Source organism: Bos taurus, chromosome X, assembly GCF_002263795.3.
Source record: "Bos taurus isolate L1 Dominette 01449 registration number 42190680 breed Hereford chromosome X, ARS-UCD2.0, whole genome shotgun sequence".
NCBI classification, from domain to species: domain Eukaryota; kingdom Metazoa; phylum Chordata; class Mammalia; order Artiodactyla; family Bovidae; genus Bos; species Bos taurus.
In genome coordinates, this window is record NC_037357.1 from 3,501,616 (window position 1) to 3,525,602 (window position 23,987).

The 23,987-nt window shown below is 39.9% G+C and overlaps 1 protein-coding gene across 3 annotated transcripts in view; it reads right to left on the reverse strand.

Moving 5' to 3' along the window:
• The window catches only part of KIAA1210, a 48,935-nt gene extending 25,683 nt beyond the window's left edge, over positions 1-23,252 (reverse strand). Inside the window, exons 1-7 of one of the 3 annotated variants that reach the window (XM_059883710.1) lie at positions 22,955-23,252; positions 21,108-21,154; positions 19,170-19,240; positions 13,516-13,681; positions 10,459-10,585; positions 10,095-10,220; positions 6,742-6,885 (exon numbers count right to left, since the gene is read on the reverse strand). In XM_059883710.1, coding sequence (XP_059739693.1) covers positions 6,742-6,885; positions 10,095-10,220; positions 10,459-10,585; positions 13,516-13,681; positions 19,170-19,230 — 624 coding nt within the window. In that variant the 5' untranslated portion in view covers positions 19,231-19,240; positions 21,108-21,154; positions 22,955-23,252. Of the gene's footprint in view, positions 1-6,741; positions 6,886-10,094; positions 10,221-10,458; positions 10,586-13,515; positions 13,682-19,169; positions 19,241-20,205; positions 21,067-21,107; positions 21,155-22,954 lie in introns of those variants that run through there. The other 2 variants (XM_059883709.1, XM_024988655.2) reach the window with 2 other exon arrangements.
• Between the last annotated feature and the right edge of the window lie 735 nt (positions 23,253-23,987).

A 23,987-nucleotide genomic window follows, 5' to 3' on the forward strand; every position in this document is an offset into this window, starting at 1 on the left:
TGTATATGCTGTCTACAAGAGACCCACCTCAAAACAAGGGACACATACAGACTGAAAGTGAAGGGCTGGAAAAAGATATTTCATGCAAATGGAGACCAAAAGAAAGCAGGAGTAGCAATACTCATATCAGAAAAAATAGACTTTAAAATAAAGGCTGTGAAAAGAGACAAAGAAGGACACTACATAATGATCAAAGGATCAATCCAAGAAGAAGATATAAGAATTATAAATATATATGCACCCAACATAGGAGCACCGCAATATGTAAGGCAAATGCTAACAAGTATGAAAGGGGAAATTAACAATAACACAATAATAGTGGGAGACTTTAATACCCCACTCACACCTATGGATAGATGAACTAAATAGAAAATTAACAAGGAAACACAAACTTTAAATGATACAATGGACCAGGTAGACCTAATTGATATCTATAGGACATTTCACCCCAAAACAATGAATTTCACCTTTTTCTCAAGTGTGCATGGAACCTTCTCCAGGATAGATCACATCCTGGACCATAAATCTAGGCTTGGTAAATTTTAAAAAATTGAAATCATTCCAAGCATCTTTTCTGACCACAATGCAGTAAGATTAGATGTCAATCACAGGAAAAAAAAAAAAAACAAACTATTAAAAAGTCCAACATAGGGAGGCTGAAAAACACGCTTCTGAATAACCAACAAATCACAGAAGAAATAAAAAAAGAAATCAAAATATGCATAGAAATGAATGAAAATGAAAACACAACAACCCAAAACCTATGAGACACTATAAAAGCAGTGCAAAGGGGAAGGTTCATAGCAATACAGGCTTACCTCAAGAAACAAGAAAAAAGTCAAATAAATAACCTAACTCTACACCTAAAGCAATTAGAAAAGGAAGAAATGAAGAACCCCAGGGTTAGTAGAAGGAAAGAAATCTTAAAGATTAGGGCAGAAATTAATGCAAAAGAAACGAAAGACCATAGCAAAAATCAACAAAGCTAAAAGCTTGTTCTTTGAGAAGATAAATAAAAGACAAACCAGTAGCCAGATTCATCAAGAAACAAAGGGAGAAGAATCAAATCAACAAAATTAGAAATGAAAATGGAGAGATCACAACAGGCAACACAGAAATACAAAGGATCATGAGACTACTATCAGCAACTATATGCCAATAAAATGGACAACTTGGAAGAAATGGACAAATTCTTAGAAAAGTATAACTTTCCAAAACTGAGCCAGGAAGAAATAGAAAATCTTAACAGAGTCATCACAAGCACAGAAATCAAAACTGTAATCAGAAATCTTCCAGCAAACAAAAGCCCAGGACCAGATGGCTTCACAACTGAATTCTACCAAAAATTTAGAGAAGAGCTAACACCTATCTTACTCAAACTCTTCCAGAAAGTTGCAGAGGAAGGTAAACTTCCAAACTCATTCTATGAGACCACCATCATCCTAATACCAAAACCAGACAAAGATGCCACAAAAAATAAAACTACAGGCCAATATCACTGATGAACATAGATGCAAAAATCATTAACAAAATTCTAGCAAACAGAATCCAATAACATGTTAAAAAGATCATACATCATGTCCGAGTGGTCTTTATCCCAGGGATGCAAGGATTCTTTAATATCCACAAATCAATCAATGTAATACACCACATTAACAAATTGAAAGATAAAAGCTATATGACTATCTCAATAGATGCAGAGAAAGCCTTTGACAAAATTCAACATCCATTTATGAGAAAACCCCTCCAGAAAGCAGGAATAGAAGGAACATACCTCAACATAATAAAAGCTATATATGACAAACCCACAGCAAACATTATCCTCAATGGTGAAAACTTGAAAGCATTTCCCCTAAAGTCAGGAACAAGAGAAGGGTGCCCAGTCTCACCACCACTATTTCAAAACATAGTTTTGGAAGTTTTGGGCACAGCAATCAGAGCAGAAAAAGAAATAAAAGGAATCCAGATTAGAAAAAAAGAAGTAAATCTCTCACTGTTTGCAGATGACATGATTCTCTACAGAGAAAACCCTAAAGACTCCACCAGAAAATTACTAGAGCTAATCAATGCATATAGTAAAGTTGCAGGATATAAAATTAACACACAGAAATCCTTTGCATTCCTATACACTAGTAATGAGAAAACAGAAAGAGAAATTAATGAAACAATTCCATTCACCATTGCAACGAAAAGAATAAAATACTTAGGAATATATCTACCTAAAGAAACAAAAGACCTATATATAGAAAACTATAAAACACTGATGAAAGAAATCAAAGAGGACACTAATAAATGGAGAAATATACCATGTTCATGGATTGGAAGAATCAATATAATGAAAATGATTATACTACCTAAAGCAATCTATAGATTCGATGCAATCCCTATCAACCTACCAATGGTATTTTTCACAGAACTAGAACAAATAATTTCACAATTTGTATGGAAATACAAAAAACCTCGAATAGCCAAAGCAATCTTGAGAAAGAAGAATGGAACTGGAGGAATCAACCTGCCTGACTTCAGGTTATACAACAAAGCCACAGTCATCAAGACACACGCTGGTACTGGCACAAAGACAAAAATATAGATCAATGAAACAAAATAGAAAGCCCAGAGATAAATCCACGCACCTATGGACACCTTATCTTTGACAAAAGAGGCAAGAATATACAATGGAGAAAAGACAATCTCTTTAACAAGTGGTGCTGGGGAAACTGGTCAACCACTTGTAAAAGAATGAAACTAGAACACTTTCTAACACCATACACAAAAATAAACTCAAAGTGGATTAAAGATCTAAACGCAAGACCAAAAACTATAAAACTCCTAGAGGAGAACATAGGCAAAACACTCTCTGACACAAATCACAGCAGGATCCTCTATGATCCACCTCCCAGAATATTGGAAATAAAAGCAAAAATAAACAAATGGCACCTAATTAAAATTAAAAGCTTCTGCACAACAAAGGAAACTATAAGCAAGGTGAAAAGACAGCCTTCAGAATGGGAGAAAATAACAGCAAACAAAGCAATGGACAAAGAATTAATCTCAAAAATATACAAGCCACTCCTGTAGCTCAATTCCAGAAAAATAAACGACCCAATCAAAAAATGGGCCAAAGAACTAAACAGACATTTCCCCAAAGAAGACATCAGATGGCTAACAAACACATGAAAAGATGCTCAACATCACTCATTATCAGAGAAATGCAAATCTAAACCACAATGAGGTACCATCTCACACTGGTCAGAATGGCTGCTATCCAAAAATCTACAAGCAATAAATGCTGGAGTGGGTGTGGAGAAAAGGGAACCCTCTTACACTGTTGGTGGGAATGCAAGCTGGTACAGCCACTATGGAGAACAGTATGGAAGATTCCTTAAAACACTGGAAATAGAACTGCCATACAACCCAGCAATCCCACTGCTGGGCATACACACCAAGGAAACCAGAATTGAAAGAGACACGTACACGTGCCACAATGTTCATTGCAGCACTGTTTATAATAGCCAGGACACGGAAGCAACCTAGATGTCCATCAGCAGACAAATGGATAAGAAAGCTGTGGCACATATACCCAATGGAATATTACTCGGCCATTAAAAAGAATACATTTGAATCAGTTCTAATGAGGTGGATGAAACTGGAGCTTATTATACAGAGTGAAGTAAGCCAGAAAGAAAAACACCAATATAGTATGCTGCTGCTGCTGCTGCTAAGTCACTTAAGTTGTATATGGAATTTAGAAAGATGGTAATGATAACCTTATATGCAAGACAGCAAAAGAGACACAGATGTATAAAACAGTCTTTTGGACTTTGTGGGAGGAGGTGAGGGTTGGGTGATCTGAGAGAACAGCATTGAAACATGTATACTATCATATGTGAAACAGATCACCAGTCCAGGTTCGATGCATGAGACAGGGTTCTCAGGGCTGGTACACTGGGATGACCTAGAGGGATGGGATGGGGAGGGAGGTGGGAAGGTGGTTCAGGATGGGGAACACATGTAAACCCATGGCTGATTCACGTCAATGTATGGCAAAAACCACTACAGTATTGTAAAGTAATTAGCCTCCAATTAAAATAAATACATTTTTTTAAAATCCAAAATAAGATAGTAATGGAAGAACCGAGGTACAAAAAAGAGCTAAACAGCAGAAGTCCTTCATTATTAGTAATTACTATGAGTGTAAATTAATTAAACTCTCCAATCAAAAGGCAGAAATTAGCAAGATGAATTTTAAAAACATGATCTATTTGCATGCTGTCTACAAGAAACTCACTTTAGATCCAAAAACAAACAAGTTGAAAGTGAAAGGATGATTAAAGGGATTCCAAGAAAATGATAACCAAAAGAGAGCTAGGGTGACTATACTAAAATCAAACAAAACAGATTTCAAGTCAAAATTGTTATAGGAGACAAAGATGGACATTATACATTGATAAACGGGTCAATCCATCAGGAAGATAGAACAGTCATAAACAAAACAACAGACCCCCCTCCAAAAAAAAACAGACCTACTCCTGAATACATGAAGCAAAAATTGACAGAATTGAAGGAGGAAATGGACAGTTATACAATAATAGAGATGTCAGTATCCCACTTTCAATAATGAATAAACATCTAGACAGAAGATCAATAAGGAAATAGAGAACTTGAAACAATAATACAAACCTAACATATATATATATATATATATATTTGTATGTATAATATTCCATTCAACAAGAGCATATGTATTCTTCTGAAATGCACATGAACATTCTCCTGTGTAAACCATATGCTAGGCTACAAAATAAGTCTTAATAAATTTTAAAAGATTAAAACCATGCAAAATATCTTCTCTGATCACAACAGAACAAAACTACACAATCAATAACAGAAGGAAGACTGGAAAATTCACAAATAGGTGGAAATTAGACAACATACCCTTAAGCAATGAATGGGTCAAAGAAGAAATCAAAAGGAAAGTTAGAAAATACTTTGACATGAATTAATACTAAAACACAACATAAACTTATATGGTACAGCAAAAACAGTCTTTAGAAATGCATAGCTGTATATGCTTGTTAAAAAAAGAAGCTCTCAAATCACTACCCTAATGTTCCACCTTACTGCTAAGTCACTTCAGTCATGTCCGACTCTGTGCGACCCCATAGATGGCAGCCCACCAGGCTCTGCTGTCCCTGGGATTCTCCAGGCAAGAACACTAGAGTGGGTTGCCATTTCCTTCTCCAGTGCATGAAAGTGAAAAGTCAAAGTGAAGTCGCTCAGTCATGTCTGACTCTTCGCGACCCCATGGACTGAAGCCTACCAGGCTCCTCCACCCATGGGATTTTCCAGGCAAGAGTACTGGAGTGGGTTGCCATTGCCTTCTCCTATTCCACCTTAAGGAACCCAGAAAGATGAAACTAAACCCAAAGCTAGAAAGAGGAAGGAAATAATAGAGATTAAAGCAGAGATAATGAAATAGGGAATAGAAAAACAATATGGAAAATCAATGAAACCAAAAGTCTATCCTTTAAAAAGTAAAACAAAATGGACAAATCTTTAGCTAGATTGATTAAGAAAAAATAAGACACAAATTATTAAAATCAGAATTGAAAGGAAACAATTACTACCAACCTTACAGAAATAAAAAGGATTATAAAACAGTACTATGAATACTTGTGTAGATAGCCTAAATGAAATGGATAAATTCCCAGACACATCCAAATTACTAAAATTGAATAAAAAAATAATGGAAAACCTGAATACACCTATAGCAACAGATTGAATCAGTAATCAAAACCTCAAAACAATGAAAAAACCAGGACCAGATGGCTTCACTGGTGAATTCTACCAAACTTTTAAATAATAATACCAATCCTTCACAAATATTTCAAAACACATATAAGAGGGAACACTTTCTGATTCTACGAGGCAAGCATTACCAGGACTCCAAAGCCAGATAAAGGCATCACAAGAAATGAATGGTATAACCTAAATCCCTCATGAATACACATGCAAAATACTAACAAACCAAATCCAACAGCATTTTAAGGGCAATTATACATGATGAGTAACTGGGATTTACCCAAGAATTAGGAGGTTTAACATATGAAAATCACTGTATAATATATGAAAATCAAATGTAATATACCATATTGAAAGAATGAAGGAAAAATAATATGATCATCATGATTGATGTGGAAAAAGCCAATCCAATTAACCACAGTTCCATTCACAGTTTGTGAATGGAGGTGTTAATGAGGACGGTCTACTGATTTTCCTATTGTTGATGGGTATTGTTGGCTGGCCAAAGCTAGATGCATGAAATACACATACATGCCCTCTCATGTCAAATGATTTTTCATACAGATATGTGTTTATCAAACCATACTATATGCCCTAACCTTTGGTATTTTTGGCATTTGAAACTGTAGAGGCTTTACTTACATAAAAATCTCTATTAGTTTTCTTCATGAAAGAACTGAAAACATCCACAATCTTATTTTTTCCAAAAATACTGTCTCCCATACCTTATAAATTACAGTGCTGATTATTTGGTTTTTAGAATTGGACAGAAAATGTAAACCAACAGGCAAATCAAAAGCCAAAAATGGCGGCTCCTTCCCCAAACATCCCCTTAGTATTGAGCTACAGCAGGAAAAAAGAAAGGTAAGAAGAAATAATGCCTCTGACTTGTGCACCCACCGCCCTTAACCTGCAATTTTGGCTGGAACTAACACTCACCTCCTTGCTTGTCAAGATGTTGTATGATGAACTCTTCTTAGGTGACTCATAATTAACAGACATTTCTTCAAGATCCTTAGAGATGGAGTCAGATCGAATGAGATGTGAGCTGATGCTGGGTTGGCATGGATGCAGTAGTGGAATCTGTCAAGGAAGAGTATAGAAAGAAAAAGTTAAAAACTGTGTGCCTTCCCCCAAATTACCTGTCGCTCAAAGGTTGAAGGGTTAAGAACCCTAAGTGGAAAAAAAAAAAAAAAAACGAGCCAAGGAAAGAATCTCCTACTTCCTTGTCTTCACTTCTAGTACCTACACAAACCAAAGACTAATAAATAGCCTGGGTTCACACTCTGGGTTGCTGCACACTTTTGCCAATCGCAAAGACAGAAACTTCAAATTGCTTCCTTGCTCAAAACCAGAACCCTGGTGTTATCTCCTACTGATGCCAACTAGAAATCTTATTTGAGTCCGATCTTTGTTTTGATTTTGTCTTATCTTTGGAAGTCCAGATCTTGGGGAGATGAGTCTTTGGGTTATGTTCTGGGCTTGGCATCCAGGCTACAATCTTTATTTCTATCATTCTCTCTGTCCAGGAATCGTCTGGATGGAATCTTGACTGTGTTGGTTGCTTATCTTAAGCCTGTTGAGACTGATTTTCTGGCAATTTTAGAAAATCTACACAACTATTCCTGGTTAGAACTGGATGACTAGTTTTCTGAAGGGGATAAAAATTGTTCATTTGGTTTTACCTTGAGCTTCAGCAGACTGATTTAGTTGATTCCAGTTAGGAGTTCATGTTATACTTGAATTTGAGGCACTGGCCCCTGCCATGATCCTCTTGATGTGTATCAGAATCCCTGATTTTATCTTTTTAACAAATACTGGCTAAGCATGTACAATGTGCCACACCATTCTAGGCACTGGGTCTATAGCAATAAACAAAACAAAATCCTTGTTGACATGGAGCTGACATGCTTGATTCTGTCATAGGCTCTGCTCCTGCTCAGGACAGATGGATGTCAAACTCTCAAAGCCAAAGAAAAGGAGCCACATTGAGTTTCTGTCTGTGGAGTACTCCTGGCCAACATCTACGTTGCCCTCTTATGACTACTAGGCCCCACTGGTGGTTCTTAACAACAGACCTCAGGGATTAACAATCCCAAAGCACAATTGTACTAATAATCACTGTAATAATGGCAGTGATTATTATTTATCCTGTTAATATAATTAATATAATACAGAATATTATATTATTCCATAAAAGTTAACTTTTACGGAAGGCTTTACTTGGCTTTTGTTGTTCACTCACTAAGTTGTGTCTGACTCTTCGCAACCCCATGGAATGCAGCACACCAGCCTTCCCTGTCCTTCACTATCACCTGAAGTTTGCAAAAACTCGTGTCCATTGAGTCCATGATGCCATCCAACCATCTCATTCTCTGTCGCCCTCTTCTCCCCCTGCCCTCAATCTTTCCCAGCATCAGGGTCTTTTCACATGAGTCAGCCCTTTGCATGAGGTGGCCAAAGTACTGGAGCTTCAGCTTCAGCATCAGTCCTTCCAATGAATATTCAGGGTTGATTTCCTTTAGGATTCACTGGTTTGATCTTGCAGTCCAAGGGACTTTCAAGAGTCTTCTCTAACATGACAGTTCAAAAGTATCGATTCTTTGGCTCTCAGCCTTCTTTATGGTCCAACTTTCACAATCCATACATGACTACTGGACAAACCAAATAGCTTTGACTAGACAGACTTTTGTCAGCAAAGTGATGTCTCTGCTTTTTAATATGCTGTCTAGGTTTGTCATAGCTTTCCTTCCAAGGAGCAAGTGTCTTTTAATTTCATGGCTGTAGTTACTGTCCACAGTGATTTTGGAGCCCAAGGAAATAAAGACTGTCACTCTTTCCATTTTTTCCCTCAGCAGTATGTGAACTGAAAAATTCCAGATGTTCAAGCTGGATTTAGCAAAGACAGAGGAACCAGAGATCAAATTGCCAACATCCATTGGATTATAGAAAAAAGCAAGAGAATTACAGAAAGACATCTACTTCTGCTTCACTGAACACTCAAAAGCCTTTGACTGTGTGGATCACAACAAACTGTGGAAAATTCTTAAAGAAATGGAAATACCAGACCACCTTACCTGTCTTCTGAGAAACCTGTATGAAGGTCAAGAAGCAACAGGTAGATCTGGGAACAATACATCAAGGCTGCATATTGTCACCCTGCTTATTTAACTTATATGCAGAGTACATAGTGTGAAATTCCGGATTTAACTTATATGCAGAGTACATAGTGTGAAATTCCAGGCTGTTGAAGCCTAGCTTGAAGGATTTTGAGCATGGCCTTTCTAGCAGGTGAAATGCGTACTACTGGTGTGGTAGTTTGAACCTTCTTTGGCATTGCTCTTCTTTGGAATTGGAATGAAAACTGACCTTTTCCAGTCCTATGGCCACTGCTGAGTTTTCCAAATTTGCTGGCATAATGAGTGCAACACTTTCACAGTATCATCTTTTAGGATCTGAAATAGCTCAATTGGAATTCTATCACCTCCACTAGCTTTGTTCATAGTAATGCTTCCTAAGGCCCACTTGACTTCACACTCCAGGATATCTATCTATCTTTAGGTGATAGATGATAACGCCAATGTGGTTACCATCGTGGTTACCTAAGACCTTGTTTGTACAGTTCTTCTGTGTATTCTTGCCACCTCTTCTTAATATTTTCTGCTTCTGTTAGGTCCATACCATTTCTGTCCTTTATTGTGCCCATCTTTGTATGAAATATTCCCTTGGTATTGCTAATTTTCTTGAAGAGATCTCTAGTCTTTCCCATTCTATTGTTTTCCTCTATTTCTTTGCATTGATCACGAGGAAGGCTTTCTTATCTCTCCTTGCTATTCTCTGGAACTCTGCATTCAGATGGATATATCTTTCCCTTTCTCCCTTACCTTTCCCTTCTCTTCTTTCCTCAGCTATTTGTGAGGTTTCCTCAGACAATGGAGACTAAAGATGTGCCCTCCTTCCTGTTGAGGCAGGGCCAGAGAATTTCAACACCTTAGAGACTGGGCTAATGGAAAGGCTAATAGGTTGGAGGTCGACACATTTGAGTCAGAGTTCCAGGGCTACCACTAACTATACGGTCAGCTGGAACAATTTCTTTAATCTCTCTGAGTCTTTATTCAATCCTCACAGACAACCCCTTGAACTAGATATTTATATTATACCCATTATAGATGAAGAAAGGAAGGCTCAGAGAGATTAAGTAATCAGCCCAATGTCACAGGGCCAATAAATAGTAGAGCAGGGATTCAAGCATAGGTCTGCCTGTTTGACTTTGAACAATTCTACTTTATTACCTCAGTGGTCTTGTAGCGTGCAACATGGAATTCACTTCTGGCTGCACCTCTTGGCACAGTTCCAAACATAGCTTCAGGCATGCTACCAGTCCCAGCTCTAGGCAGAGTAGTAGAAATATGAGATCTCTGTGGAAGAAAGAAAAAACATGGGGTTGGAATGCCTGCACATTAATGTCACCATTATAATACTCAGAGCATTTTCGGGGTGCATAAAGAGAAGTGAAGATGGTGATCCTGGCCAATACTGTGTGTCAGGCACTAGGGAAGCACATCATATACTTAGATATTCTCTTATCCAGTGTTTACAACAGTGGGGGTGGAATCAGGAGTCCAAGTATGAGCTGATGCTCCAGTTCGCCATTACCTGCAAAGGTCTGCCTCTTGGGATCTCTGGAGAGGGGTACAGCTTCCTTTCTGATCTTTCAGGGTCAGGCTCCAACATAAAGATGCTGTCATGAGACAGGGCTCTGATCCCCATTCTGCTCTTGGCCCTGGCCAGGAAGGAAAAAGTCTTATGAAAGCAGCCAAGGGAACCAAAGATACATGTGTGTCTATACTATGGCCTACCACAGACACCTCAGAAGCATATGTGCTGACACACACAGTCTTCCATGAGATACTGAGTGAGGAAAATAAAGAATAGTATGGTCCCATTTAATACATATACATATATGACATGGGCTTCCCAGGTGGCGCTAGTGGTAAAGAGCTCGCCTGCCAGTTCAGGAGACATAAGGGACTCCGGTTCAATCCTTGGGTTTGCAAGATCCCCTGAAGGAGGGCATGGCAACCCACTCCAGTATTCTTGCCTGGAGAATCTTATATACAGATGAACCTGGCAGGCTATATATAGTCCATGGGGTCACAAAGAGTCAGACATGAATGAAGTGACTGAGCACACATATATTACATACATATATAGTTTCTGATCATAGAGAAAAGTCTGGAAGGATATCCACCAAATTGTTAGCAGTGTTTCCCTCTGAGGAATGGCACTAGGAACAGCAGGAGTACTTTCATTTTATACTCTACGTACTTCTGCATAATTTTAATGTTTTCAAATGATCCACACATAGTTTTTTATATATAATAGCTTTACTGAGATATAGCTTACATACCATATAATTCACCACTGAAAGTATACAGTTCAGCAGTGACAACACTGTGGAAGGGGAAGGAAGACCCTGAGTCTTGCTATTATTAAGGTGAAAGTTATAAAAGATCTTCCCTCTTCCACCCCACCCTCTGGATTTTAGTAGAGCTAATCTTAGTCTTCCTTATACCTATACCACTGAGTGACTGAACTGACTGAGACCTATAAGGCAATGGTCTATAATGTATGGTTTGTGAGGTATGAAGCCAGCCCCTCAGTGCAAAACCATCTCCCTCCCTACTAAAGCTATCTGAAATTCCTCACATTCAATGCACTCATTAAGGTCCATTTTAATGAGACCTCTGTGCTGTTAGTAAGCAGTATAACACATTTGCTAACTGTCTTATTAGTTCAGTTCAGTTCAGTCGCTGAGTTGTGTCCTACTCTTTGCGACCCCATGAACTGCAGCATTCCAGGCTTCCTTGTCCATCACCAACTCCTGGAGCTTGCTCAAATTCACATCCATTGAGTCTGTAATATCACCCAAACATCTCATCCTCTGTCTTCCCCTTCTCCTCCTGCCCTCAATCTTTCCCAGCATCAGAGTCTTTTCCAATGAGTCGGCTCTTTTGAAAAGACCCTGATGCTGGGAAAGATTGAAGGCAGGAAGAGAAGGGGATGACAGAGGATGAGATGGTTGGATGGCATCACCGACTCAGTGGACATGAGTTTGAGTAAACTCTGGGAGTTGGTAATGGACAGGGAGGCCTGGCGTGCTGCAGTCCATGGGGTCTCAAAGAGTTGGACATGACTGAGTGACTGAAATGAACTGAACTGACTCTGCATATGAGTTAAATAAGCAGAGTGACAATATACAGCCTTGACTTACTCCTTTCCCAATTTGGAGTCCATTGTTCCATGTCTGGTTCTAACTGTTGCTTTTTGACATGAGTATAGATTTCTCAGGAGGCAGGTAAGGTGGTCTGGTATTCCCATCTCTAAGAATCTTCCACATTTTGTTGTTAGCCACACAATCAAAGACTTTGGTGTAGTCAATAAAGCAGAAGTAGATGTTTTCCTGGTACTCTTGCTTTTTCTATGATCCAATGTATGTTGGCAATTTGATCTCTGGTTCCTCTGCCTTTGGTAAATCCAGCTTGAATATCTGGAAGTTCTCAGTTCACATACTGCTGAAGCCTAGCTTGGAGAATTTTGAACATTACTTTGCTAGCGTATGAGATGAGTGCAATTGTGTCGTAGTTTGAACATTCTTTGGCATTGCCTTTCTTTGGGATTGGAATGAAAACTGACCTTTTCCAGTCTTGTGGGCGCTGCTAAGCTTTCCAAATTTTCTGGCATATTGAGTGCAGCACTTTTGCAGCATCATCTTTTAGGATTTGAAATAGCTCAACTGGAATTCCATCACCTCCACTAGCTTTCATTACCTCCAAGCAAAGCCTTGAGGCAATGGATAGCAGGACACTTGAGTTTTGTTGGGATTTCAGATAAGTCTGGGGTTTAAGGCCAGGGGAACAGGCCCAAGTGGAACTCCATAGAGGGCAATTCAATTGATCCAGAAAGAGCCTGGGGGGTACTGGGCGTCCAGATTTTCCACATTTCTAAGATGTGGAATTTGGGGCTTCAAAGATGAAAGTCTGAATCGGAATGGCAGTGGTGGCTGAGAAACAGTCTTCCCCATACTTATATGATCAGTTACAGCATTTGCCCCAGTCTCTTGGGATGGAGGGAGAAATAGACTTGGGTTCCTTGCTTGCTTGTTGTTGTTGTTGTTGTTTTTAATTAACACAGTGATTTCACCCTTATGTCTCAACCCAGCTAGATGGCTTCACCATCTAAGATTTTAATCACACATTATGAGATCTGGAGTCTGAGGGCAGTGCAAGCAAATCAGATCAAGCTTCCAAAACGATGGAGACTATCCTTCCCTTATGAAACAGAGGCCACCAGCTCCTCTCTAGTGGTAGGCTCCACATCTCAAGTGCTTGTAGCTGTGACACAGCAGGATTGCCCTGATCTACCCACACCCTCTTACCCAGTGCTCTTAGGGGAGTGGGATATGCATTTGGTATGCCCCATCCAACCCACTGAGCTGTGAAACCCAGACAGCAAGCATATATCTATGAGCACAGGGCAAACCCCCCAGGATGTGGCTGCATTGGCAAAGGCTGCAGACCCACCTCCCACAGACAGGGTGAGCAAGAGCCCCTGGGGACCAAAGGCCAGTGATGATTCAGCTGCCAAACGAGGACCTGGCTGTAGCTCCCTGCCCTTTGCCTTGTCCTCAGCCCCCACCCGTCCTGAGCTTACCCTGGCATGGTTTCTTGACCTTGAACTGACTTCAGAAAAGAGATGTCAATACTGCTGCTGGACAAGCTTGTTTTGAGCCATCTCCCTCCACGGACATCTTTGGGCTCTTTCTTCTTCTTCTTGCCAAAGAAGCTCTTGAAGGCTTTAAATCTGGATTTCTTTTTTCCTGGAAGTTATAAATGCAAGTGAGACAGAGTGTGATGGTGGAAGGGAACACAGGAGAGGAAATGGCTTTCATGATGGGAATGAGGAGTAGGATCCCAAAAGGCCCTAGCTTTCACACCAGTGCCCCTGGCATTGTTCATCTGCTTTGTTCTCTTCTTAGGAACTCACCAACAAAGTATCTGAGTTTCTGGTGAAAGCAGAAGCTCAGGCCCCAGCCTGTGGCCTCCAGGCAGCCTCTATTCATGCTCAACTCACCCTGCATTCACTTGCCTCTCAATTTCAACTATTAACACACACCTCTTCCCTGGCCCTAAGAAGTTCATTCATACACAGCAACTTTTGAGCCAACATAAGCACTTGGTACCCTGATCACTGGAGTTTTTGTGATCCAGCTGGGAAGCCAAGCTTCCACATGTGACAGATACTTCAGGACCTTTGGAAATCCATGTGGGAGCTGGTATTGCCCAACCTGTGTGCTGCAAGGATGCAGACCCAAGGAACGAGTGCAGGGGGTTGGTGTGGTCATGGAAGATGTCTTCTAAGAAGGGCTTTATGAGGAAGGGAGAGGGCCAGGAATTGGGCAGAAAGGGGTGCTGGGCAAAGAAGCACCCTGTGCAAAAGGCGTGACAACATCACCAAAGAATTTTGCAAGGGAGGGTGTGTGTGTGCATGTATGTGTGGGTGTATTATGTGCACTGTTCCTCAATTATTGCTGATTGGTTCAGATTACCTACAGGGCTGCTGCCCTCTGCAAATGCAGATAATTGAAAGTTTGGTCTACTATCATTAAAAACAAAACAAAACAAAACAGGGCAGCAGTGAGGAATGTGAGTTTTCAATGCTCTTCAGGCTCTCTCTGGGTTTTCTTGAGTTTCTTAATAAGCACATGTATCTTTCTCCCGGCTCAGAAGAGGGGGAGGGCAGGGGAGTTTGTGCTGCATTCATCCGTGAGAAGGAACCTGCTCTTACTGTTTCACATGCAGTAATTTACCAACTCAGGTGTCTCATTCCAATTCCCAACAGCCTGGTCTCTGGAAGCCAACAAGACTGTTATAAGATAGGCTTAGTGGTGTGGTGGAAAACACCACCAGAGAGTAAGAAAACTCTGGAATACTGAGCTTGGTTTGGCTCTGCTATCGATTAGCTCTGTAACCTCAGGCAAGTCACTCAACCTCTCTGGGGCTCAGCTGGAAAATAAGGGGATCATGCTAATCAGTGTCTCCCAAAGCGTGTTCAGAGGGATGCTCATAGGTCTATTGCATGAAAAGGGGGTTCTGCAGTCTAGTCAATCTGAAAAATGTTGATTAAACACAGTTTAGGGCTCTGTGTTCCAACAAAACTTTTCTGAAACTTCAACATGCCTATGTGGATGGTGAAGTGCCAAGAAACTGGGTATCAGTGTTGTCTCCCCGATGCATGTATGCAGAACATCTAGCAAAACACACTTAGGCAAATGCTGAAGTAGGGCTCCTTCTAGTGCTGAAATACTATGGCCTGTCTGTGTACTGATTGCTCCTGGGCCTGCCTAGTCTAGAACCTTTAGAAAGGTTTCTAAACCTCAAGGCCTGCCTTAAGTCCAATTTTCCACCATCACTACAATTCATGCTCCTTTTTGCACACTTAAAACTTGACTGCTGGCACCACACATTTTGCACCTGAATGGTCTCTAGTCTGTGCCTTCATTCATTCATTCAACTATTCAGTGAACATTTATTAAGGTCAAGCACTTACTATGTTTTGTGTATCAATGAGAAAGGAATAAGATACGGTTCTATGTTTTAGCTACTGTCCCCCAGCTCAGGGCTGTAGGCAGGCCCTCTTTAGCATCCTTTTTAGCAACTAGCACAGTGCAAACACACGGTGACACTCCAGAGACAGCTGAACCCACTGAGGGGTGCAGAGAACCAACATAGCTTGTCACATCCCTTCCTTAAATTGAGATCACTGGGCACAGCCATTCTTAAGCATCCTATCATTTAAATGCTGGCCCTTATCACGATTGATATAAATTGTAAATAATGTAGGAAAGAGTTTGGCATAGGATCTGGCATGTAGTAAATGCTAATAAGTGAGCTAGAATTAAGGAATCAATTATTGTCTATTAAGACCAGATTCAATTCTATCTATAAAACTGATCTATCAATTCTAACCATCTAACCATCTATAGATAAAGAGAAGCACCATTGGGGCAATGAAGGAAGATGGTAGTATTTATGCTTGATAATCCTTGCTTAAGTAACTTCAGTTCTGAAAGGTCTGAGGAATCTCTCATTTACTAGGATATACCTACATAGGGTCATGGTTAGGATAAATTTGGCAAGTGTACCTTGAGACAGACAGAATAAAGCATGAAGACACATTAGGAAATATATATTTTCCAAAGTTCCCTTTTTTAATTTTTTAAGGAAAAAAATTAAATGAATTTCTAGGATAATGAATTATTTAAAATGATGTTTGACCTCATAGAACTACTGTGAGGATTCAACGTGAAAGTGCTGAAAAGTATACAGGACAGAGTAGGCTGGCCCTAAAATAATCTGCATTTTGCTCCCCAGCTTTCTAATCTTCCCACCCCCTAAGGATTCCTAAAATCCATGCAATAGGGATATTTTAATGTAAAATCCTGATTACTATACTCTGTTAATGACTATACTCAGTTTTTTACTGGGATATATTTACCAATTAGATCTCAGGATAAATGCCCTTATCTGTAGTATTTGCCTACTTCTGTGGTGTAAATACTCCCACGGTGGTCAATTTCAAGCTAGTAATATGACATTTAGGAAGAGACATGCACAGCCTCTCAAGTCAGCCTGAGCCAGCTCCAACAGACCACTAAATAATTGCTGCCCAGTGATTAAGAATTGGGCAGTGCCATCTCACAAACAGGAAGGAGCCTTTGTAGCCACTGCCATTTTTCAAACAGAAGGAATGGGATTTATTGATTCTTGACAGGCAGATCTCCTTCTGGCCTTCTGAAATGAGAACAACTTTCTGCTCAGTGTTGGGAACCATAATGGTTATTGTCCTTCTTGCCTAGAAATCCCATAAGGGAAGGGAGGTGGGCAAAGCTAGAGGATTTCAAGTTGCAAACCTGCTTCTTACATACCAGCAAAGAGAGCCAGGAGAGAATCAGCAGGTGGTAGCTAGATCCGTGACACAATCTATAAACACTTAATAACTGAATAAAAACACTTCCAATAAATTTTTCAGGCTGTAAAACTGAGCGTACCAAACATAATTGTACAAAACTTCATAATTTGTACAAACCAAATTATGTTTTGACACATTTTTATGTTCCTAAATTAACCAAACGACTAATGACTTAAGAACTATGCTGCTACTGCTGCTGCTGCTAAGTTGCTTCAGTCGTGTCCGACTCTGTGAGACCCCATAGACAGCAGCCCACCAGGATCCCCCATCCCTGGGATTCTCCAGGCAAGAACACTGGAGTGGGTTGCCATTTTCTTCTTCAATGCATGAAAGTGAAAAGTGAAAGTGAAGTCGCTCAGTCATGTCTGACTCTTAGCGACCCCATGGACTGTAGCCTACCAGGCTCCTCCGTCCATGGGAGTTTCCAGGCAAGAGTACTGGAGTGGGGTGCCATTGCCTTCTCTGTAAGAACTATAACAGGTGTTAAAAATTAAGTATGCACACATTCCAATTTCCCTCCAATCTTCCATTTCGTCAGAAACAGCTTATTTTCCCATGAGGATGTAAAATATTGGTTGGCCAAAAAGCTCATTTGGGTTTATGAGCTTTCCCAATTCCCTGGGTGGGGAAGATCCCCTGTAGAAAGAAATGGCAACCCACTCCAGTATTCTTGCCTGGGAAAACCCATAGACAGAGGAGCATAGTGTGCTACAGTCCATGGGGTCGCAAAGAGTTGGACATGACTTAGTGACTAAACAACAACAACACTTATGTAGGTCACCTATACACTGGGTAACTTATTCCCCTACAAGGCACAGCAGTGATGGTCAGTGAGCTGACAGCTGTCTGGATTTCTCCTGTAACAAAGCCATTGACCTCCCTGTCCAAGTCCAAGGACTACATATTCCCAAACAGGCAGTAGCTTTCAACATCCCCATCCACTGAAGGCCGGCAGTATGTCACATGCTAGGAAACAGCCCATGGAAGCCATCCCCTGACCTTCCCCCAGAGAAAAAAACACAACTCCAATGAAGAAATTATCACCTCGGATTGTGTATTTGCTTACCTACCATGCACACAGGCCCTTCTGGGTTGAACTTAATGAGCTTTCAAAATGCAAGGCACATAATGGTGACCTTGCTCTCTTGCATTGCTTCTTGGAAAGAAAACTCTTCTAATTAGCCTTTCTTCCCTTCAACTTCCCAACAGCCACTGTATTCTCTGTCTGGCAATGACTCATACTACAAATGTACCCAAATGTTTGGTCTCTTAAAAAGGATTGTGAATAGAGAAAGGGTATTTCCTTACCTCCACTCTTCATCAAGATGCACTGCATTGCCATCTTTTTTGGTAGACATCTGTCTAGCTCATATCCAAAAAGATAGGTCAGTTCATTTGGTTGTTGGGGCTGCCTTGGTGAGGAGGCCTATCATTCATTTATTTATTCATTCATTTCTTAAAAACTTTTGAGCATCTAATCACGCTCTCTGAGGCCCAATACTGAACAATGGTGACACAGAGATGAAGACCCAAGCCCTGTCCTCAGGGGTCCGTGCACCATGTTCAGCATCCCCCTACTCACTTCATTAGTGAAATCAGGCCTCTGGGAAGCCTCAAGAAGGTTCCCTGCTCTCTGTCTTTCCAGACCAAGTCTTCTGCCCAACACACTACTAAGAAAATTCAGCAATCATTGAAGAACAACCCAGTGAACTCTTCAATTCAGTTCTGTCTTTAAATTCAATGTCTCACCTTATATCTTTGGGTTCTTCCCCTTCCCTCCACATTTTTTTTCAGTGTCAGTAAAACTTATCATTGTTTAGTGACCTTTGCCTATTACCCCATCCATGGTCTCCTATCACTCACAGGTGATTCATAGTTTATAATTATAATTTAAATGAATACACATCTAAGTAGATTTTGCAAAAGAAATTTTTGTAAATTTTGTTACTATGCCCCCTTTACACCTCAAAATTACAAATTTATCTATTAGTTAGATCTGGATTACTATCTATGGCAAAACCTCAATTGAATCTCTCAGATCATGGCCTGTTCTTATTTCTTTTTCTGATTAAGCAGAAATACTTCTTTTGCCTTAGTAAACAGAACCTGGTAACCATCTTCAAGGAAGACTGCAAGGTCTAGACAAAACTTTTTAGACTATCAGAGATTGAGATGAAAGAGAAGAGCTTAGAAGATGGAAAAGTAAATGTTGACTGAGTATTATCATTAGAAATTTGATATGAACTTGTCTTCTTGTGACTTGATTCTGTCTTCTAAGGGTTAAACACACTAAACAAGTCTAGTTCTAGTTATCAAGATTATATTGGGTTACTTACCCTCATCACTGGTCTCCAGAACTTCCACACTGCCAGAAACTTCACTTGGTGATTCAGACATAATTGGTTCACTAAAATAAAATATAGAGCAAGAAACCAAAAAAAATGATTCAATATCCAGTATATTACACAATCATTTTACCTGACTCCTTATCCTCCAGTTAGATTCTTAAACTATGCAAGAAAAGATATATAAAGGGAATTTCCATTAAAGAGAACTATTCTTCCTTTAAAAAAGACAATGGTTCCATTTACATGAAATGTACAAGATAGGTAAACACAGAAAGTATTTTGCTTAGGGCTAGAGGTGTTTTTTGAGTGATAGAATACAGAATTTCTTTTTGAAGTGATAACAATATTCTAAAATTAATTGTGATGGTCACACAAATCTTTGGTTTTTTAAAAATTTTATTTATTTGGCTCCATAGGGTCTTAGTTGTGGCACCCAGGATCCTTGTTGTGGTGAGAGGGTTGTGGCTCGCAGGTTAGTTGCTCTGTGGCATGTGGAATCTTAGTTCCCCCAAGGATCAAACGTGAATCCCTTGTATTGGAAGGCAGATTCTTAACCACCAGGGAAGTCTCCAAATCTTTGAATATACTAAAAAGCACTGAACTGTATACTTTAAAAGAGTGAATTGTATCATATATGAATTACAGCTCAATAAGGCTATTACTGGGACTTCCCTGGCAGTTCAGTGGTTAAGACTCCATGCTTCCAATGCAGGAGGTGCATGTTTGATCCCTGGTGAGGAAACTAAGATCCCACATGCCATGCAGTTCAGCCAAAAATAAAGAAATAAATAAAGCTGTTACCAACAAATAAAAGACAAATATACAAAACCTGATCTATTGCTTTGTGTGGGGGCCCATTAGATTTGGAGGCCTTTTACTATTCATGGGTGTACCCAGGCAGACAGAATTGTATTGATAAGCTATAAAGAAAAAATTAAGATACCCGACTACATAAAAATTTTAAACTTTTGGCCAAAAAAAGTAGAGTCAGCAAATGAATAACAAACTAGGAAGTAATACTTACAGCAAATATAGATTTCGGGGTCGATTTTCTTAACTGGCAAGAGTGCATATAAATCAATAAAAGACAAACAACTGGATATAAAATGGGGCAAATGATACAACAGGAAGTTTATCAAAAAAGAAATACATAAAGAAATGCTCAGTCCTACTCATAATTAAAAAAATGTAAATCAAAATATCAAGTCAACATTTTCACCTATCAGATTGTCAAGAAGTTTTAATTTTGATGTTCCATGCTGACAAAGATGGGAAAAATAGACATGTTCATACATTATGGAGTGTAAATTGCTCTCTGAATAAGCAATTTCACAGTATCAAAATAAAAAATATATACATACCTTTTGATACAGTAACATCACAACTGGAACTTTACCCTGTAGCTATACTCACACTTGCACACAAAAATATACATGCAAGAATGTTTCTTACAGCATTGTTTTAAGTAGCCCAAAATGAGAAATGGCCAAAGTGACCATCAAAAGGGTAATTCTCCCTTGACTCTGATTCTATGTCATAGGAGAATTATCTATCCTTGGCCTCCTTTCCATTAGTGCAGATAATCAACTGAGAGTCTACTGTACATTTTCTTTTTTTTAGGCAAGTCTCAAATTTTTTATTTAAAGAAATGATGCATAATACATAGCAATAATTTCAACAAGCTTTTTGTTTAAACTTTAGCCTCTGTAGACTCAAAAGCACAAGGAATTACTTACATATCTAAAAATAATACTCTGAAATTTCATTTTATTTTTCATCTTCTGTACTGCTTTTGCTATCAAGATATAGGTATTCCTATATAATGTTTTGGCCTTCCCGAGTCACTCAGTGGTAAAGAACCTATAGGAGACCCAGTTTTGAACCCTGGTTAGGCACAATCCCCTGGTGAAGGAAATGGCAACTTACCCCGTATTCTTGCCTGGAGAATTCCACAGACAGAGCACCCTGGAGGGCTATAGTCCATGGGGTCAAAAAGAGTTAGACATGACTTAGCAACTAAAACAACAACAATATAATGCTTTAGATTTTTTCCCTTTATATTAACCTTAATCATAATACATTTTCCATTCATTCTAGCCAAAGCTAGAGATGATACGACTAGGGAAGCATATCAGTTGATAATCACACTTTTTAAATTATGCTGACATTTTTTAAAATTTTATTTTATTTTTAAACTTTACAATAAATTATGCTGACATTTTTAATCAGAGTTGGTGTGTGGAGGGGAAGGGTTCTGATCAGTACCATAACCCAGAGAAAGGATGCTATATTCACATACAGCGGGAGCACTGTGGAGAGGCAGGCAGGGACTTATCATAGCTCCCCTTGGGGTCTTGATTCAAGTACCATCAAGTTGAATTCAGTAGGTTCTGGATTCCCTCTCCCTACCCTGGATCTCTTCTGCTTCCAGAAATAGTCAACCTGCCATTGCTGTTTCATAGATGGGCTCCAGGCCCAGCCTGCACTGCCCTCTAGCCGTAAGCTCTGATGTGGTGACCACAGGCTCTGAGGTGAAGGTGAACTTGAGCAGTCACCCACTGAGAGTGACTGAGGCCTTGGCAAGCAAAAGTTTCCAAACCACATGGAAAGCTGACAGGGTCCTGGTATCAAAATGACTTGAGACTCTCTCACTGAAAAGTCTCATGGTTCCCCACGGGTTTGTGTTCTTTCTCACTGCAATGAATAATAAAACCAGCTTGTTCAATGGCAGATGTGTTCCAGGTGGGCTTTGACTGAAAGGTATTGGCACTTTATTCAAATCACTCAAAGTCTATAATCCAATATCACAATTCTGCCCGAAGATGACAACCCCAGATCCACACAGTACTCACTAATTATGACACAAACTATATATATACACACACATACACACACACACACACAAGTTCCATCTGGAGATCTGGAAGAAGCAAAGGGATAGAGCAATTCAGAAGCCCCTCAGAAATTCAACAGGAGAACAGGAGAATTCCTTAGGCCAGGAACAATTCACATCACTGGTGAGTCCCTGTGACATCTTAAAAAACATGGCCGTGTCCCTTTCCCCTGCCACTAAGAAAGGCTTCTTAGACACTTGGGAAATAAACTATCTCTGAGCTTTAAAGAAGCCCATGGAAAAGGAGCTCATTTTCCAAAATACCAGGCCACAGCAGGTTAACGTTGCTTTTTTTTTTTTAATTTGATTTTATTTTAAAACTTTACAATATTGTATTAGTTTTGCCAAATATCGAAATGAATCCGCCACAGGTATACCCGTGTTCCCCATCCTGAACCCTCCTCCCTCCTCCCTCCCCTCCCCTCCCTCTGGGTCGTCCCAGTGCACCAGCCCCAAGCATCCAGTACCGTGCATGGAACCTGGACTGGCAAACGTTGCTTTTGACCCACCACTGTCAGGGGTAGAAGAAAGAAGGGGAAGGACAACCAAAAAGAAAAAAGATGAAAGACAAAGGGAAAACAAAGAAAGAAGGCATCCTGCCAGCATCTGTGTTCCTAGAGCTCTAAGAAAATCATTCAATCTAAATAACCTTTGAGTTTCAACTGTCTCAAATTCTTTCTGGCATACTTGCCTTATTTCCCCAACTGAGGGCCCTGAGGACAGTACCACCATCAGCAGAGCTGTCTCCCCTTCCAAACCAACAAACCAACAACCACAACCAAACACATGAACCTTCTCCAGATTTGAAATCCTCTTCCTGTTACCACCCATTTCTCTGCATTTCTTTAAAGCCAAACTTTAAAGAGCTCTCTTAGCTTACCACTCTTATGTCTTCACTTCTGTGCTCTCTCCAACCAGCTTTCCAAATCCAACTACTTCCAAACCACTGCAGTAAAACTGCTCATGTTCAATCCAACCCTCTGCTACTTGAACTGCCTTCCCAGCAGCATCTGACACTCCCTCCTTGTTGAATAATTTTATCACTTGCCTTTCTGAACATCACATCATACTCCCTTCATTTTCCTCCTACCTCATTGGCTATTCCTTCTCACCCTCCTTGGCTGTATCTTCCTCCTTTCCCTGGATGTGAAATGTTGTAGCATTTGAGGGCTCTACCCTTGGCCCTTTTCTGTATGTACAGTGATTTCCTAGACCAGCACCATCACATGGAAATGTTAACAGGAGCCACAATTTCAAGCCACAGAGGTAATTTAAAATTTTCTAGCAGCCACATTTTAAAAAGCAAGAAGAAACAGGTGAAGTTAATCTTAATAATGTATTTTACTTAGTAGAACCAAAGTTTTATCATTTCAACACATAATCATTATAAAAATAATATCAATGAGGTATTTTATGTTCTTTTTTTTATATACTGTCTTTGAAATCTGGTTTGTATTTTATATGTCTAGCACTTCTCAATTTGGGCTGGCCACATTTCAAATGTTCAGTAGCACCATGGGGCTACTGACTACCATATTCTGTGTGCTAAGCCACTTCAGTTGTGTCTGACTCTTTGTGACTCCATGGGCTGTAGCCTGCCAGGCTCCTCTGTGCATGGGGTTCCCCAGGCAAGAATCCTGGAGTGGGCTGCCATTTCCTTCACTATCCATATTCTAGATGATCTCATTCATCCTTTATCAATACTATCTAGACACTAGAATCTAAAACGTCTGTCTCTAGACTGAGCCTCATCCCTGAACTCCACATTCCTATAGCAGCTGTGTAGCCAACATTTCTGGGGGCTTCCCAGTGGTGCAAGTGGTAAATAACCTGCTGGCCAATGCAGGAGACCTAAGAGACATGGGTTCGATCCCTGGATGGGGAAGATGCCCTGGAGGAGGGCATGGCAACCC